This window comes from Leptonotus elevatus, chromosome 1, assembly GCF_054856555.1.
Source record: "Leptonotus elevatus isolate MCC_2025b chromosome 1, RoL_Lele_1.0, whole genome shotgun sequence".
Taxonomy (NCBI): Eukaryota; Metazoa; Chordata; class Actinopteri; order Syngnathiformes; family Syngnathidae; genus Leptonotus; species Leptonotus elevatus.
Genome location: NC_141239.1, coordinates 54,269,944 through 54,289,279, shown reverse-complemented (window position 1 = coordinate 54,289,279; position 19,336 = coordinate 54,269,944). Strand labels below are relative to the sequence as shown.

Below are 19,336 nucleotides of genomic sequence, written 5' to 3'. Positions count from 1 at the left end.
ATGAGGAAGCCACACGTAACACCACCGTAACGTAACCGTAACATGATCCTGATAGTAGACGTGATTGCAACACACACTGCAGTATATACTTGCTATTCCCCGGAAAAAACGGCCGGCAAGAAAGTGCACGCGAAGGGGCAATCGCAGTGAAACTAATCTGTTGTGCAAATCATGTTGCGTCTCCTTGCACGCAGGGGAGTGTTACACAAAAAGAAAAACTGTCGTTGAAACATCCACATAATTGTAAATAGTACCACAGTTGCACACATTTGTAAATAGTTTGCCAAATTGTTGTCAAATTGTTACACTGTTGAATGTAAATAAACGTATTTTGCTATCAAAAAACACTTTTTCATTCTTGGTGGTAGTGTTTTATAGAAGTAAAGCACTATTTAGGTGTTTGTGGCATCATTCATGGACAAAAAGAAGTTTAAAATTCACTAGAATGCATGAAATAATATCGTTTCACTAAAAGCTTGATTTCTCCGTATTTGAGTCCAAAACAAGCGAAATCGGATGAAACTAACCATTTTCTATTGTTGATTACTAAAGAACGGAATAAGGTAGAAACAAACTTTTTTTTCTAATGAAAGATGAAAGTCCAATCTTTCATTTGGTAGTATGTGTGTTTCCATAGTCCAAACAGAACATTTTCTGTGGACCTTGAAAGATCAGTCAAAATGCTTAAATCGGCTGGCACTGACGGCATCCCTTTTCTGAAAACGTCTGGCAGTCAAAGAGTTAAAATCACCAAATGTTGTCACTTTTACACCTATAGGTAGTAAAGTAGGCAGTAGGTAGGTAGGTAGTGTAGGCTTTCTGAAATGAAAGAAATAATTAAAATAAATTAAAAAAGCCAAACGGTTTCAACTTTCATTTCAGCCTGGTGTAGGTAGTGCCTACCTTGCCTATCCTGACCGCACGTCACTGGTAACAACAAGGCGTCCATATGTTATGTGACCAGCAGTTGACCAATCACAGCGTAGTAGTTCTGTAACGAGTTGGCCAAACTCTCTGTGTATTCGGCTCTGATTCAACAGCGTCCCCTGCTCTAAAGTTAACTGGCATTGCGCGTGTGTATCTTGGAGTTTGGGCACGTAGATCTGCTCGGCAGAGTATTAGTGCCAAGTCACATGACTGTTGTCAGTAGTTGTAGAATTGCTTTTTACTTATATGGTAGATGGGCTCCAGGTGGCTGAGTGGAAACGTCCCATGCCTACGATGCAGATTGGCGTGGTTTCGCTTCCCAGCCTCGGAGTCCATGTTTATATGTATGCGTGTTTGTGTGAGTATGTGCAAAAAACAACATGAAACTCACGTGAAATTTTTTTTTGCACTTGAAGGATATTTTTTCATACTTGAAAGATTTTATTTTGCACTTGACATATTCTTTTTTTGTAATTGAAGATATGCTTCTTTGTGAATGTAGAACAAAATGCATTAGTTTGTGAATGTCGTTTTGTGTGCATAGATCACGTTTTGTGTACGAAAATCACGTTTTGTGTGTTTGCGGGGTTTTGGCATGATTTCAACTCCATAGAAGTCTCCGGCTGGTGGTGATGTGCGGCGCGCGGCGTGGAAATTGCGGCAGGTCCTCGGATGGCGAAGTCCCCGGGTGGGGGGTCGGGCGCGTGCGGCTGGAATGGCCGCAGCGAAGTCCGAGGCGGGTGGAGCCCAGTTTAGTTGGTTTGGGTGGACGGTCGTGCGTCGTGGGCACATGACTGCTTAGTGCGTCACGGGCGGCGTGGGACGGTTGACTGGACGCCGCGTGATTCAGAGAGCGAATGGTAGGTGGATCGGCTCTCGGCAGGAACAGGCAGTCCTTGCGTGACCCGCGCTTTGCAGGTCCGGGGCTCAAAGAAAGAAGCCATGTGGTCACTCTCAGCATGCCCGTTCACCGCGGCTCTCGTGATGTTCCGGAGAAGTTCATGGGGGAAGAGAGAGAGGTTCTTGGCGCGCTGGCTTTTAAGCTTGCGGGACAGGTGGTCAGGAGTTTCACCCCTTCCGTGCGCAAGAAGCAGACTTGGTCAACGGAGGCCAAGCTTTTGGGATAGCATTTGAAAATGTTAATCCTAATTAGCTAAACTTAGATGGCTGCAGAAGTTACACACATCATTCACTTGAGATAGACAAAACATCCAGGTTGTGCAGAAATAAACAACAGGGGTCTCTTGATGTCGGTCAAGTACACAAAGTCTGTTAATGTGCAGAATCAGGTGGAATTTAGATTAATTATGAGCAGCAGGACTCTTGAGGGTAATACCGATGGTGACCGCTGGTGGCCACTGTTGTCAAGTGTAACTTCCGAGTGGTACTGTTTCCACTCAGCTGTCCCCAGGAATGTTGAAGATAACACGGTCATAGCTGATTACCGGTGGACGGACCAGCCATAAAAGTGGTCTGGACTGATAAGCAGTTCAACGCTGAAAAAAAACCAAAAAAACATAGTGAACGTCTTTTAACGTCCTCGGCGCCCCTCCGTAGGTTTTTACTAAACGTTTTATAACGTTTATGGCGGTCAAAGAGTTAAACAGATAGGCCAGGTCATGTGATAAATGAGGTAAATGTAACAAAAAAAAAAGTTCAAATCTGCTCCACTGTTTGGTTGGCTGCCAGTCCAAGGTGTACCCCACCTCTCACTTAAAAATCAGATTGAATCGGCTACAGCACACTCACAAGCCGAATTAGGATGAGCAGTATAGCAATAGATGGAGTTCAAATCTGTATGTAAAATATATAAGTACAATTTATATTAAACATATATATATTTTTTTTCTTCTTCTCACAGTTATTACAGTTATATTGGTGTAACTTTTATCTATATTGGGTGTATATTCCACTATAGACCATGACATAGCAGCACACTTATTTAGTTTGTGACCATGTAAATTTGAAAGAAGAACGAACCAAGCGTAGCCTTTGACCATTTATGATTCAAACATCTTCTAATTAGCAGGTAAACACCTTAGCTGTTCACAATAAGTTATCCTGCAAGGCCCTGGTCAATAGTTTACAGACTGGATTTGGATTTAAGTTTCACGCCATCTGTCTGCGGATGTGACATTATGTGTTCATTGTGTACGTGAGAAGGCAGTGTGCAGTTAAATTTTTCGTCCACATGTGGCAGTAGCGATTTGAAATAGAATTTTTTGCATTGAGCAGCTTTCAGGTATATAGAGGTATTAGAGCAGAGGTGGGCATCGAGGGCTGGAGTCTTGCAGGTTTTGCATGTTGCCCTTCTCCAACACAGCTGATATATGATCAGCTCATCAGCAAGCTCTGCATAAGCCTGATAACGATCCTGTTGAAAGGAATCAGCTTGTGTTGGAAGTGAGAAACCTCCAAAACCTGCAGGACTCCGGCCCTCGAGGTGCGAGATTGCCCACCTCTGTTTTAGAGCAATATGATGCTGGCATCCAAGCAAGTGTTTTTCAGGACGTCCTTGCTTATTACCCCAAAACAATTCCAAGCCACATTCACACATTACAATACTGGCTTTGTAGTAAAAGAGTGCAAGTGCTAGACTGGCCTGCCAACAGTCCAGACCTGCCACCCAGTGAGAATGTGTTGCATGTTATGAAATACAAAGTTTTTTTGTGGAATGTGTTGCAGGCAACACATTTCAAAATGAATGAATATTTGCCCAAAAAACAATAACCTCAATCAATTAGAACATTCATTTCTAGTCTTTGTAGTGTATTCAATTGAATCTAGGTCGACAAGGATTTGCAAATACTTGTATTCTGTTTTTATTTACATTTTATACAATATCCCAATCAAATTGGAATTGGGGTTTGTCCATAATTGTTTTTCTTGTCTGTGTGTTTTTTCTATACCTTCTTGTAATTGGATAACTGTCAGTGGAGTTACAAAGTCATTTTCTTTCACAGCAGTAGGTTTGGCAGCTTCTCTCTCTCTCTCTCACACACACACACACGCACTGTATTAACAAAAAAAATGTGCTTCAATCTGCGCCTTTGTTTTCCTTTCAAAAATTATAATTTGAATGTCAGACTTGTGCAGATGACTCATGATGCAAACAAACAATAGCTGTACTCAGTTGTCACATCATGATGCTGACAGGGTCATTGGCAAATGACAAGCCATATCTCTCACCTTTTGCTCAGCTATTTCTTCACTGTAAAATTCCCTCCTGTCTGATCAAATCTCCACTGCAAAATATGTGTCCATGGTTCTGCGGTTCTTGGGAGACGAATAGGAATGCAAGGTGTTTTGACCTTGAAGGACCAAAGAGATACAAATGAATAACTTTGTGAAGCATCTCTACCACATGGACAGTGTTTATGATATTATTTCAGAAGCTACGGACAGGTCCCAGGTGCCATCAAATAATGGTGTAAAAATAACCGTGTATCAGCAAAAAGATGATTTCACTGTGGTGAATGGCATGGTCATGTTGAGGTATCATCTATTTTCTTTATTTAATCAGGAATAGTCCCACTAAGATTCAGAATCTCTTTTGCAACAGTATCTTGGCCAATACAGCAGCACAAGAGCTACACAGAAACATTTACATTTAGAACAAACATATAAACATTTATAACAGTATGCAAATCAAATCAACAAATAATCATCATCATCAGTGTTGAAGAAAGAGGACATGAACATCCGGTACTCAGTCATGCGACATCATGCAGGAAGTGGGAAAATATAACACATGTTGTTATCACATTGCTGGCTCAAGTTTTGATGATTTCATTTCCAGTCATTTTCAGGGAAGATTTTAACAACAATTTATCTCCTCCCATTTTTTAAATGGTTTTATTGAACATATAAATGTAAAGAAAACACAAAACACATTACAAGCTTAAAATATAAATTGAAGTAAAAAAGAAAACAATAAGAAGAAATAAAAGAGTTTGTATGTTCAAAAGGGGTAGGAGGAAGTTAAAAACTATCGAGTCCTACCCCTTATTCGTTTTATGTTTATAAAATGATAAGGTAATGTATTTCAACAAAAGGAAATGTATAAACTTAGTCATATATACAAGTGCACTTTAACATACGCACATTTGCCAGCGACATATGTACATGAAATTCATAGGCATATACCATAATACATTTATGAATCATATCCTCATACTCACATATTCAATTTTCATTACACTCATACCGATACATCCAACGAAACAGCTCAAGTCTGATATAAGTAATTTTTTAAACTTTGCTTTTAAATATTTTTTTTAATTCAGCAAGTGACTGACATCTTTTCAGGTCAGTTCCAAAATTATACCACAAATTAACACCTTTTACAGAAACACACCTTTGCTTAATATTTTTTCTTGTTTTTTGTAGACACTTGTACCCCTTATGTTATAAGGACTCTCTCTAATTTCAAACAGCTTCTGAGTACTGTGGCAGAGTAGATTGTTGTGTACTTTATACATTATTTGTACTATCTTATATTCGACTAAGTCATAGAATGTCATTGAATTTGATTTAATAAATAGAGAATGAGTTGGCTCTGTATATTTTGATCAATTTATAATTCTTATGGCTCTTTTTTGCAGTTTGAAAACAGAATCGATATTTGTTTTATATGTGTTTCCCCAGATTTCCACACAACAGGTCAGATATGGTAATAATAATGAACAATATAATGTGTATAATAATTTCTTATTCAGGACATCCTTCGTTTTAGAGAGTATCCCTATAATTTTTGACATTATCTATGTGTGACTTCCAACATAATTAACTACTCCAATAATTTTTTATTATAAATTTATTTTGATACACTCTTTCTATTTCAATTTAATTTACCATAATTTTGACCTGTTATGTGGTTTGTCTAGTACCAACAACTATAAACTTGGTTTTGTTTAAGTTAAATGATAATTTGTTTAAGTCAAACCCATTTTTTAATATGTTCAATTCTTTCTCCACGGTAGTCAGAAGCTGCTTCAGGTTCTCTCCTGAACAGTAGAGAGTTGTGTCATCGGCGAATAAGACAAAACAGATATAATTTATATACAGTATAAATAATTTGGGGCCTAGCACAGACCCTTGGGGGACTCCATGAGTAATCTTCAAGTGTTTTGATTGTATATTGTTAAACTGTAAGTACTGATATCTATTATCCCAATAACTTTTCATCCATTTATATGCCAAACCTCTTATGCCATATCTTTCGAATTCATTCATTAGTATAGAATGATCTATAGTATCAAATGCTTTTTTTTAAATCTATAAAAATTCCAACAGTATTTTTTTGTATTATCTATGTTAGTAGATACTGCGATTGGCTGGCAACCAATTCAGGGTGTACAGCCTGTAGCCAGCTGGGATAGGCTCCAGCCTTTGAGGACTAATCGGTAAAGAAAATGGATGGATGGATTTTACAACGACGTACTATATTTGTGTATTTACGTAAATTACGTAGAATACAAGAAACGTTTGTAAACTAGATTACAGTGAATTGCTGTAAAAGTAAATACAGTAAGTAACTGTAATTTATATACAATAAATACTTGGGAAAAAAATACATTAATGTACTAAGATCTTACAAGAATTAGCCGGCAACTTTTCTGCTAGTTATTTCTTGTAAATTCTACAGTCAATTTGTTACAGTGTGCACATTAATGGACATAATAATCTGCCAATGAAGCTTCACTTTATGTGGCTGGTCTTTTTCCTTGCTGCTGATATGAATCTATTAATACTAGCAATGATCATGGTCGGCTCAAGTTGTTTTGGACTTGGTCTGTTACTCTGCTAGCATCCATTGAGCTTCCACAGCGACAGTGACATCACCAGAGCCACCGGCGGAGTCGGTGTGTTGTCATATTATATTATATTATATTATATTTACCAAGTAGGCCTATTTTTATTTTTATTTTGGGGCAATGTGAACCATGTATTATTATTTTTATTGTTTTGATATCCAGAACACCACGTTCCAAACGTAATGATGTCACATTCAGAGGCAAAGTCAGAAGAACTTTCAAACTGGATTTTGCTAGAAAATCATGGTCAAAATGTGAGGTATTTTATTTAGGCTGACAAAGAAATATTACGTCAAGTCATTATTATTGCCATTATAAATGGAGTTGCTATTGAGTAGGTTGCCAAACACTGTCATGCTGTTCATTCATTTGTGTCAGAAACTGAAGATGTGCATTGATTTTAGATATTCCTTTTCTCCACTCTCCTCATATTACAATGATAAATGAGTCATACAGATTCACAGCAACACATTTATCCGGTACATTGATTGATTTTACGTCAGACACTGGCAAGATCCACACACACACACACACACACGCACACACGCACCCCCCCCCCCCCCACACACACACACACTCAAAGCAATATTTGTTCTGCCCAAACAAACGTTACAGGGAATGTGTAATAATGGTTCACTTGTCTGAATTCTGTGTGGATGTTAAAGGTTGTCTGTGTATGTGCCCTGTGATTGAGTGGCGACCAGTTCAGGTGGTAGTCGGCCTTATTGCCTGCAGTCAGCTGTGATCAGCTGCGATGCTGAATAGGATATATGGTGTCGACTGATGGACCATGACGAAAGCATTATATCAATTCTTTATTGAAAACTCATGTAATACAACTGCTTTCAAGCTCTCAAACCCAACTATTTAATATGGTGACCAAATATGTATTATTACATGTCACGTCCGTTTGCCATAATTCCCTTAAACAAAAACAAACATTCTCCAGTTTGACTCCTAGTTGTCAAAGTATGTCTGAGCAAAATACTGAGCCCACAGTTTCTCCCAGTGCCTATCAGCGTGTGAAATAATGAGCCATTTATTTTCCTTCGTATGGTAGCTTATGCTAAATTGCATTTAACCATGTGAATGAGGCAAACATTTACCTTTGACTACCTACAATGATTAAAAAACGCTTCTGCTTAGCCAGTTGTGACTCCCACCCAGCAATGTTCTATTCTGATTATTGTATTCAGTATTGTGGAGGGCTGGCAGCTAATTTAGAGCCAGAAGCAGGGTACACTCAGGAAAGATCACCAGTCAATCACAAGACTGACGCAGAAACAGATTTACTTTCACAGCTATCAGTAATCAGACTGTGCCCAGGCTCAAGTTTGAAAGCAACTCTAGTGCAATTACTTTGAGAGTTTGGTCAAGTGTGAGCACTATAATCAAAACCCTGTTGTGCCCGGCAAAAAATAGAAAATTCTGGTACTTTGCAAGAGGTCCCAAGAGTTTTGACTGCACATCACGTTGAGTAGTCTAAACTTTCATGTGTGATTGAGGGATTTTACCTTGCTATTTTAGTGGTGTGTTCGTTCTGTGCTATATTGCACACTGTCAAGAGCGAGCAAACATTGCAAATAGTTGCTTATTCAGTAACATAAGAGGGAGCAGCTTCCTCTTTGTAAGGATTTAGATGTTACCTTAAGACTAGATTTTTTGGTAGTGTTATTTTCTCCCTTTGAAATCAAAATAAATGCTACTGTGAACTTTGTGCTTTTCTGACAATGTCCTTTTTTAGCAAGGGGTGAGTCATTTTGCATACTGGTTCCCAATCACAATGTTATTATTAACCTGCAAAACAGTGAGCACAGCAAGCACAGGTAATTAGTGACACTGGAGCATCCAGGTGCCTCGCTCACATTGGTGTACCTCAACCGTGCATGAGAGACATGAACAGCAAAGGTGGGATAATGCACAGCTGCTATGTATGACTTTGACATTTTTTACCTGACCTGCTTTAACCTCAAATGTTTTCAATAAACCTTCTGATTGTCGACCCATGAGAGGTCTGCTTTAACACCAGTAAGGGAAATGCTCCACCAAGCAATTGGTAGCAAAAGTTCCATGACATTTTAAATCCCCCATCTGTTCATGTTTAATTAGGTTGGGGCTCAGATGTACAGAGGCATAAATGGAGCTGCAAAGCAATTTGCACCACTCTGACAGTCTTCTCAGGAGGCCAGGCAGTACAGGGCCATGAATGCATTTGCTGTGTGGATGACATGACATGAGAAAGTGTGTGACACGCAAAATTTCAATCATGCTAATACAGTGGTTTTCAACCGTGGTCCTCGAGTACCCCTATCCAGCCTGTTTTCCATGTCTCCCACAAGCAACAAAGGTGTTTCAAACAGCTAATCAGCAAGCTCTGCATGAAGGCTGATAATCCTCAGCTATGTTTGCTGGGGAGACATGGAAAACAGGCTGGATAGGGGTACTCAAGGAACGGGGCTGAGAACCAGTGTGCTAATATATAGGGTGAAAATAGCTCATTTGGAAGGACTTTGCCTTTGAAGCTGAAGAGTGATAGGGTTGAGTCATGTTGTTGCCAAAATCTAAAAACAGAAACAAGAAAAGAAACCCTCTTTATCAATGATTTTGTGTGTGTTTTTACAGTACAGTACTCAGGCAAGTCCAAATTTAATTACCTTATGTGTATTACATTGTACCAAGTAGCATTGAAACTGATTGATGTAGCATAATTAAATTACTCTTTGTTATACCGGTATTTTTTAAGACAGTGGTACATAAACTGTTAAAAAAACAACAACACTGGCCCTATTTTGTGCTTCTAATTTGATATAAAAGAAACTGCCGCGCCTGAGGAAAAACAACAAATCAGACACGAAAGGTGTGACTTATGAGGTTTCATTAATTTCACACACTAATGGGCATACCCCAGGAAAGTCACCTTATCCGTCACTCAAGTTTTACTATAACACAAAATGCTATCGGTTTATTTATTTTTGGTGGGGTTGCGAGGGTGTTTAAAAAAATTAATAAAACATTGTCGTGATTTCACACGCACGCACGCACGCAAAAAAGTCAGTTGTGTCTCTCCAAATGGATTTGGCACGATGGGGGGTGGATGACCAAATGCAGGAGCCCCACGGCAGGGATGCATGTAATACTGAAAACAATTTATTTAACAAAAACACTAACAGGGGTACTGAGTAAAACTCTAAATAAACAAAACCAACAAAGTTCTGAAAATACCAAAAATCTAAGTAACAACAAAACACAAGAGTGGTGACAGCGACAATGATCCAACCCAGACTGAACAAAACCTGGAAACTAAATACAAGCCAACTGACGAGACAACGAGAGACACCTGGACAAGACACAAGAGGCTGGGGGAGATTATTGGACAACAAGGGAACACGATGACGAGTACAGGTGCAAACAACCCAACCAGCAAGACAGGACACAAAGCCAAAACAACAAACCCAAGCATGACAGACACAAATCACAACAGGATTCTGTTCAACCTGCACATCAGGTGCCTGTTTTACGAATCAGGATTCATGCCATGTTACCAGGTTCCACCTAAAATGGTCAGTATTATAAGATAATATACAAAATAGGTTAATGAAATTGTTACTCTAGAGTTGTTCTAATATATTTATCATTTTACTCTTTATCAGGCATGTTCTTTTAAAGTAGACATCGACAGCCAAAAGTATTTATTGTGCTTATAGTTCTTTGATCAGAATAGCTAATCAAAAACAAATACCCAACAAAATACATTTCAAACTAGAGCTGTGAGCAGCTATAAAAGGCCCTTGCAACCCTGGTTACGTTGGGGTGTCACGTTGGGGTACTATCAGGACAAGAACCCTGTAAAATAGAAATGTTTTTGCCAGTGCTTGTGTGGGCAAAGTTTTATGTGTATTCATTATTAATAAAAGGCCAAAAACGGTGTGCAATTTCTAAAATAAATTCAAAATGGCGGACATCCCGTAAGGTTTAGCATATGACTACAAAATACTTTTTTGTAGGTCTAAGGCTGATAGATGTGCCGCTTATTTCTTACAAGTGTAGGTGAAATGTACAATCAGGAATGCTTTATTAAAGATTTGTGGAGGGTGCTATTGAGGCATTTATTGAAAATTGCACAAGAAATCTATAAAATATTGATTTTCATGACAGGTCTGATGTGTGTGCAAAGTTTCATTAGTTTTTGCCCATGTTTAGACCCCAAAAACAGCATAATTTTTCTTTACAATCAGTGCATCGCCACAGCAACAGCATGTGATGAAATAAAAAGCTAACGTTTCATCTTTAACATCTTAAGATGAAACAGGCCAAGTTTTAAGATAATCAGATAAATTCTATAGGAGGAGTTCGCTATAGGACCTCTATAAAACAGGCCAAAAAAGAAATTGGCAACACATTCTAAAGTAAAAAAAAGAAAAGAAAAAAAGAAGGCCTTGCTGTTAGGTTTAGCATATGGCTCCAAAAGACTTTTGTGTACATCGAGGGCTGTTACATATGCCTCCACAATTTCCGTAGCTCTCGGTGAAACAACTGGTAATGCTTCGTTAAAGAAGGAATTTTGAAACGCACAATGTGGGACTTCCTGTTAATAAAATTGTATTCAAATATACGGGACAAAGCCTGTTTATCAGCAATGCTGAGTTGAGTGCCGGTAATTAGTAAAGTTTGTTAAACATTTAAGGTGATAAATATGTAAATACTGTAGATCTGCAATCAGGAAAGGGGCACAAACTATTTCACAGCCCTGTAGGCATTCTAAAACGTGCTGTGCTCTATAACAATTATTTTCCTACTCAGCTGCTCAGAAAGCATCATTACATGTAATGAGATGTGTTTCACACATTCTAAAAATGAAAAAAGTAGAAATATGTTTGAACTATGAATTAATCATATTTTCTTTTTCATGAAAGGGTTCGTGTTTATCAGCTGAACATGATGTAAAGAAAATTGAGTTGAATTAATTTCATTTGTATCAAGTGAATGAGATTGAGGTTAGTTCCATCCTATGACTAATAGCCTCAGCTACTATGCTCACGTCTTTGACTAGATGCAAATTGAGGAGGTTCTTGAGTCTTCACAGACCTGAAATCTTTTCATCCGTTCCAATTTTACCTGTAAGTAACAGATACATATGTACTCAGACTTTTATGTACGATGTTTGGAGAATGATAGTTATTGAGTGGTTAATCACTATACTTGAGAATTTTAACCTTCTGAAAAATTGGAGGCTACTGTGTTAAATGAATTAACATTTGTTGGCTTCATATTTTACATGGATTTGTTTGCATGTAAAATGTTTAAATTGAACTCATTGAATGCTAGTACCAACATCAAATACAACACCAACTGAACAAGATTTTTTTCACATGACTGACCAGTTCGACGAAGATGGAATTTGGGTATTAAGATAAATTACCGGTATGTTCATCTAGGCGCATATTCTCCCGTGTGCTTAAATCAGAAAAGGCACCGCTGCTGCACACTTTTATGGCCGTGCAGATTGTGTCATTGACTTAAAGGTGTTACTTAAACACCTTCATGACATTTATACACTCAGTTGGGGTGACCTTGAAATGAAATACTGTAGTTCCCTGACCAATCACTCCGGAGGCTGTATTAAGGTCTGGCGCTTCTAGAAGGTGAAACATAATATTGCCCGTTTTGAGTCATTTCACAGTCGCTGACGGCAGAGGATGACTGTCACTGGCCGACTGGGCTGACGTGTGAGTGGGGGTTGCACAGCTGGCCCATATACGCTCACCAACGGACCAACAGCTTTCTGACATATTTTCCAAATCTATCTATATAGAATTCACAAAACTCCACTCTTCAGACTTTACCGAATCACACCTCTTTGGTGGTTAAGCAAGAATGTCCACGTTACGCCTGGTGGGTGTGTCAGAAGCCTAGACATGTAAATCGCTGCACTTTGAAAGTACATAAGAAAAGCGTGTACGAAATTGACTCACGCATGAACGGGAGAATATGCCCCCTAATGAATTATTTTGAGCATCAACAGATGCCCTGATCCAAGTACATGCAAACATGCAATATAATTTACAGTTATAAATACAATAATAGTTTTTGATCAGAATTTCTTCAAAGCCAAATATCAACTGAATGATTCAAACTTTGATAGAATTAACTTTTTCCTTTCATGACTTCAAACATCTGGTTAAAAAAAACCCTCAGATATACTGTACATTTCATTTTAGAGGAGTTTAAGAGTATTAATTAATTCATTAATTAATTAAGGCTTGGTGGAGGTCTATGGTAAAGTTAGCCTTCTAGTTGTGGGAATGCTGAGCAGTCACGGTTTTTACTGTGGGAATGCTTTATACAATTACATTCAATGTCACAGATACTTCCATATCCACAATAGTGTGGTGGTTAAAGCACATGACTGACATGTGGAAGTTTCTGGGTTCAATTGAAGCTCCTTAATGTCAATGCAGTTTTCTTCATTTTTGTATTTTTTTTAATCATCCAACTACAATTAATAATTAGTAATTTTCATTAAATTTATCTTTCGATTTACTTTATAAGCATTTCACAAGCATTCCACAAGCATTCAGCTTTTTATTGTTATTTAGGTTTCAGCATTCTCATACAACTTCTACAGAAAATGCTTTTTTTTCTGGTTATATATGATCATGATACCCAAAGATGGGAAGTAACTTGAGTACAAATGACCTCAGACCTAGAAGAAAAGTTTCCTTAGCCACAAGACAGCTCGTTCCATGCTCTGCCAATCATATGAAGTGTTATTCCCCATCACTTAGCTTGTGAATGGCACATACCCCCCCCCCCCCCCCCCCCCCCCCAAGGGTTCACCTACACTCATTTGAGAACCACTGCATTAGAAAATGCATATCATGTGCAGTCATGATTTATGTTTTTCCTTACAGGTCAGAGGTCAGTGAAAGCCGAAGTATAAGTGGACGGAGATGATGTCCATGCAAAGTAAGTACAGTGTGCTTCATGGTTTTACTGAATTGAAGACATCTGTTCAATAATTTAGTATTTGTAAATTGAATGTATACATGAGTATTTTACTAAAATGTAATCACAAATGTATTACATTTTAAGAAAGTGATATTGTGAATTCTAAGTAATTAATCAGCACTGGAGTTTTCATTCTTTTGGTATTTTACTTGACTAGCGCAGATAGAATAGACTGTTGTGTGCCGTTGTGGGATGAAACATTAGCCAACTCATGGCCAATCGAAGCGGCTCCCCTCATTTTCTTTAAAATCAGGGTGGTTGAGGTGCACACAGTGCTTGACATTGTAGAAGCAGTAGTCGACTCGCTGGAGCCCGTGTATGAGATTGGCAAACGCAAATGCATTTAAACAGGTAAACTACAAGTTGATATAGACCATGTAGCCAGCCGTGCATTGACGTGGGCAATTGGAGACCACTTTGCACCCCTGGTCGTGCATCTGTGCGTCAACAATGGTTTAATTAAGTAGCAAAAAAGATGCATTTTTATATGCAACACTTAACTTCTTTATACTTTCTTTAAAAAAACAACAACACTTTATTTAAACCTCTGCAAAGGGGCATATTGCCTGTTCTCTCACCATGTTTCTGGCCACAATGACTCAAGTGTCAAAATCTAGGAAGCTTAGAGTAGCAGTTGGGGGGGTACAAGACCATACCAGTTGACAGTTCACCCAAACATGAAAGTCCCACCTGACTCAGGACTGCCCCCAAAAGACTGGATGAGACTCTTTCATCTAAGAACTGGGGTTGGCCGCTTCAAAAGCAACATGTTCCGTTGGGGCCTCACTTCACACCTAAAGCTCAAACTGGACGTCTGATCCATCACTGTCAACAAAAACCCAGAAGTAGGCAAACAATTCTCTGGTGAACAGTCAACACACAAGTCAGTGTAGTGAATTGCAGGGCTACGAAGAAACAGTGAAATATTGAATGGCTTTGATCAAATATTTTGGGACCCTTTACATTGGACTGTAACACCTGGTGGAAATTTTAAAACTGAAATACATAGTAATTGTCAAGTTACTAGTTTGAACTTAAATGCACAGAAGTTTAAATTTGAGTTTCCACTGCATCACTATATTTTCTCTTGAGTGAAGAAAACATGAATGAAATGCAATAGATTGCCATCTGTGAATAGACCCTTTCCATAGCTATCATTTTCACATGAAATGAATTAAGTTCAGTTTCAATATTACAAGTGTTACACATTCTTTTGTTGATGAAATTGCTTTAGTTACAACAGGTGTGCGCTTGTAAGTCACCTTCACCATCTGCTTTGGGAAATAATTAAGTAGTTGGGCTTTGTGTAGCTGTTTTACAAGTAGTGACCCGGTGTAGAAGAAGCTGTTTGAGATGTGAAGCTCAAGTAAAAATTAAATAAAAATAACTCAGTGGAGGGAAGGGCCCAAAGAAAACACAGCAAACAATTACTTTTGCACTCTCATGACCTGTTATTTTGTGCTGCTACTAGAGGTGGGACATTATATTGATTTATTCTATATAGATTGGAAATATCACTCCACTGTCATCTCTCATTGCACTGTATTTATTCATCAAAATTGGATGCCAGAAGCTGTCATTTTTTGATGGCTATTATACTTAATGAAAACAAAAAAAAAATAATGACAGGCACGCTCCCAAATATACACTGCTCAAAAAGACTAAAGGAACACTTTTTTTATTGGGTTTGGCACGAGATCAATTAAACCTATCAGATAATTATATGTCGGTTATGTAACAGAGGGCATCAGTTGTATTTGTGTTGTTGAAATTAACAAGTGCATGAGAATGGCAACAATGAGAAAACCACCCAAAACAGGACTGGTTTTACATGTGGAGGTCATTCCAAGTTTCTCCATCTTAATCTTTTTTTTTGTCTGGCTTTCCACTAGTGCTGGTTTTGGCTTGTGTGACTACTGGCAGTATGAGGCGATTCCTTAACTCTACAGAAGTTGCACAGGTTGTCCAACTCCTTTAGGATGGTACATCCACATGTGCTGTAGCAAGAACATTTAAAGTGTCTCTCAGCACAATCTCCAGAACATGGAGGAGATTTCAGGAGATTAGCTGTTCTTCTCGGAGAGCTGTAGAATGTCCTCAATCCATCAACAGGACCGATACCTCCTCCTTTGCTCTAGGCGGAACAGGCTGAGCTCTGCTCAAGCTGTACAGAATGATCTCCAGTGGGCCACTGGTGTGAATGTCTCTGCCCAAACAATCAGAAACAGACTTCATGTGGGTGGCCTGAGGGCTCGACATACTTTTTACTCCATGTACAGCACTTTGAATGCAGCAATGCTTTTTTTAAAGTTATTTATAAATAAAGTTGAGTTGAGAAGTCTGGACAGGCATCTTATAAAAGATTCATGCATAAAGGTGAGAACATAGCTATTAATGATGGTGGCTTTTAAATGTGATGTTTATATCTTTCAACAATGTGGATCTAAATGCCAAGTTACATGTTTTATTACATGCTGTTCATATTGATTGATTGCTCACTGAACATTGTTTAACTTTCCTTTTTCAGAACAGCTAAGAGTTACAACACAACAATTACTGAAGCCAATGGGCATTACTCTTTTTGAATAAAACAAGTGTTGATAACCTTGGATGATTGCCTTAAAGGACCTACAGTATATCACGGTATTTCAATCCCTTCCACAGTTAACTCTAGGCATAAAATATTATTTTATTTTACCTTTGGCACAGTCATGATGTAATTTCTTATGAAATGTGAGTTATTTTAGTCGCTATATTTCTAACCTGGACGTAAGATGCCTGATTTACTAAAACCCTGCCTCTCCCTGTATGGCTGCCGCGCCTCGTTCATGGCGTCGTCTTTTCCAGCTGCTACCTGCACCGCTCACGAAACGGCAAATATGGAAGAACATTGTAGCGTTGAAGAAATGATCAGGCCAAGCGGCAATAGCTAGCAACAGCTCTTTCATGCCAGTTTGGAACTATTGGCCATAAGCACGCCAAAACCACAACAACACATAATGATGCGTAGCTTACGAAAAGTCTCATGTTGCTTTCACGGCCCCTCCAGACCATGGTAAACCACAGAACCCGCAAACCACACACATGGGTTGCAACAATATTGTGGAGCCTCATGTCCTCAAACTGGAGTCAAGTGGCAATCTTTATACAGCATTGATATACTATTCATCCATGCACATAGTGATGTGTATAACAAGTTTAATTTTATACAACAAAACACATCCGACATATAGTGCCAACTTTAGTACTTATGCAAATATTCAGAGCTGGGCTGTGGAGAGAAACATGGAAAACAGGCTGGATAGGGGGCTCTTGAGGACCGAACTTGACCACCCCAGATCTTGTTTAATTTAAAATGATCTAAATCTTGTAATTTGCACATTTGCAAACATTTGCTTTTATTTTGGAAAACAGTGAGCAACATTATGGCATATGTAATGTTCTGACATGCTACAGACCAAATTAGTAACTATCAGTCTTTTAAAACTGTGTTTTAACATGCATCTGCCTAATAAAATACTACACTAATAATACTACTAATGAATATATTTTTTCAATGAGCCATCTTACAAAATGTTAACTAATTAACTTAAAACAATTGCATCTCAGTTACTTTCTACAGGGAGTCCTCAAGCTACGTCGCACGCAACCTATGTCCTTTCGACTTTACGGCGCCCGTGCCTCGTCCGTAGCACCTTTTTAAATAATTTCCCACATTAATTACGCCATTTTAAAGTTATTTAAAGTTGTGTTGTTGTTACCTCCAGCAACGGACGTCCATCAGCCGATCGGCTCGCCATCAGGCGCGTCACATTTCCGTGTTTAAGCTTGAATTAACTCCGCTCCGCCGTCCGTCAGCAATAAATGTTCGTGCGGAAACACAGAATATTGGTTCAGGCGTCTTCCGGGTCGCGCAAATCTGTTTTTTAAAATCGCTGTATATCGACTTTAACAGGGAAATCCGACTTAAGTCGAAATTCGGATTACATCGCCAGCGTAGGAACAGAACTATTCCATAACTTGAGGACTCTCTGTATTACGTTTACTCTTATAAGACAGTGTTAGTTCCTGTATACTACCCCTACATGCAATGAATACGTTGATGCATACTTAATGCTTATCAAGGTTCTTCTTGTGAAAAAATTGCTGAACTTGATCATCACGATAATGTCACCTATCATATTTCATTATCAGTAACGAGGGCTGGCACTTTATTGCTGTGTTTTACTCAACACGTGTCTCGTTCAATAACCTGTTTTTTAAAACGGCTCACTGCGGCGTGTCATACAGGAATCTAGTTGCACATTATATCGGGGGCGCTAATGTTTTTATCATGTCCTAAAAGCCCTCATTCTCCATAACGCAGTATGGCTTCAGTCTTTAACAATAAACCGGGTTATTAAGGTTGTTATTACCTTTCCTCTGGTCGAGTTGTTGGTGTTTTAGTTGGAAGAAGTCCTGTCTGTCTGTCTGTGCGGTTGACCACCGCAAGTATAAGGTTTAAGGTGTCAGGTTTGGTACTGGCCAACTCTAACCAGGCAGTCATCTGAGAAATGACGATCAGACATAAACAGCTGCTGGATGGTCTGTCGCCCCGGTGAATCAGTTTTTGTTTCATCCATTCAATTTCTAGCATGTTTATCCTCACTTAGGGTCATGAGTGAGCTGGAGGCTACGGCTGACAGTTTACCCTCTGCTGGTCACCAGTCAATAACATGGCACATGTAGAAAAACAATTTAGAATTTTCAATGTGCCTAAAATGGATAGTTTTGGAATGTGGGAGGAATTTGAAGGTTTTTTGAAAAAGCAAAAATCCACACAAATATGGGGAGAACATACAAACCCCACAGATGAAAGCCAGAGCCAAGATTCAAACAAACAGGTATGTCCTATAACACTTGCAACCTTAGCTTTGACTAGGTAACACGAGTAGTTATTGGGCTAAATAAGCATTAATTAAGTGCCATTTCTAATTTTGGATAGAAAAACAAATCAATTGCTTATCACAACCATCTTGACCTATTTTTCATTTATTTTTTATAATAAACATGTTAATGTGGAAAATAACATTGTTCTTTCAAGTGTGTGATTCATTTGGATCTTTTTTTCTAATCAATTTATAAATAAATTGGTTACCTGATTGCTTTTTCATATGATTACCTGCCTATTTAGCATGCTGTTATTTGTCAGGTTATATATGTCTGTATAGTATAATTCAAGAAATATGAAATTTCATAATGGACGTCATTGTGTTTTAATGCCTCGCTCAATCTGCTCAGTGCAGCCTGTTGCCACGAGAGTGTCTAATCATGGCTGTCTGAAACAACTTGCCTCAGTGGAATTAAGCTGCTCGCTAAATAGATTCCTGCCAGATTGGGCCACTTGCAGTAATATGACAACATAAAAAGTTCACTTGTACACTTACACATTATGGGTGCAGTCTGGAGCTCAGAACAGCAAAATGGTGATATAATTTGCTTGTGCTAAATTGTAATTGAAAAGTTACTCTGAGGAAAGTAATAAAATATGAAAAACAATTCAAGATTTTGCACTTACATCACACTGGCCTGTTTAGCCACACAGC

At 38.5% G+C, this 19,336-nt stretch overlaps 1 protein-coding gene across 1 annotated transcript in view; it reads left to right on the top strand.

Moving 5' to 3' along the window:
* LOC147184653 (junction plakoglobin a-like) overlaps positions 1-19,336 on the top strand; it is a 125,603-nt gene that overhangs the window by 46,878 nt on the left and 59,389 nt on the right. Inside the window, exon 2 of the mRNA XM_086070152.1 lies at positions 13,655-13,709. Coding sequence (XP_085926278.1) covers positions 13,694-13,709 — 16 coding nt within the window. The 5' untranslated portion in view covers positions 13,655-13,693. The remainder of the gene's footprint in view (positions 1-13,654; positions 13,710-19,336) is intronic.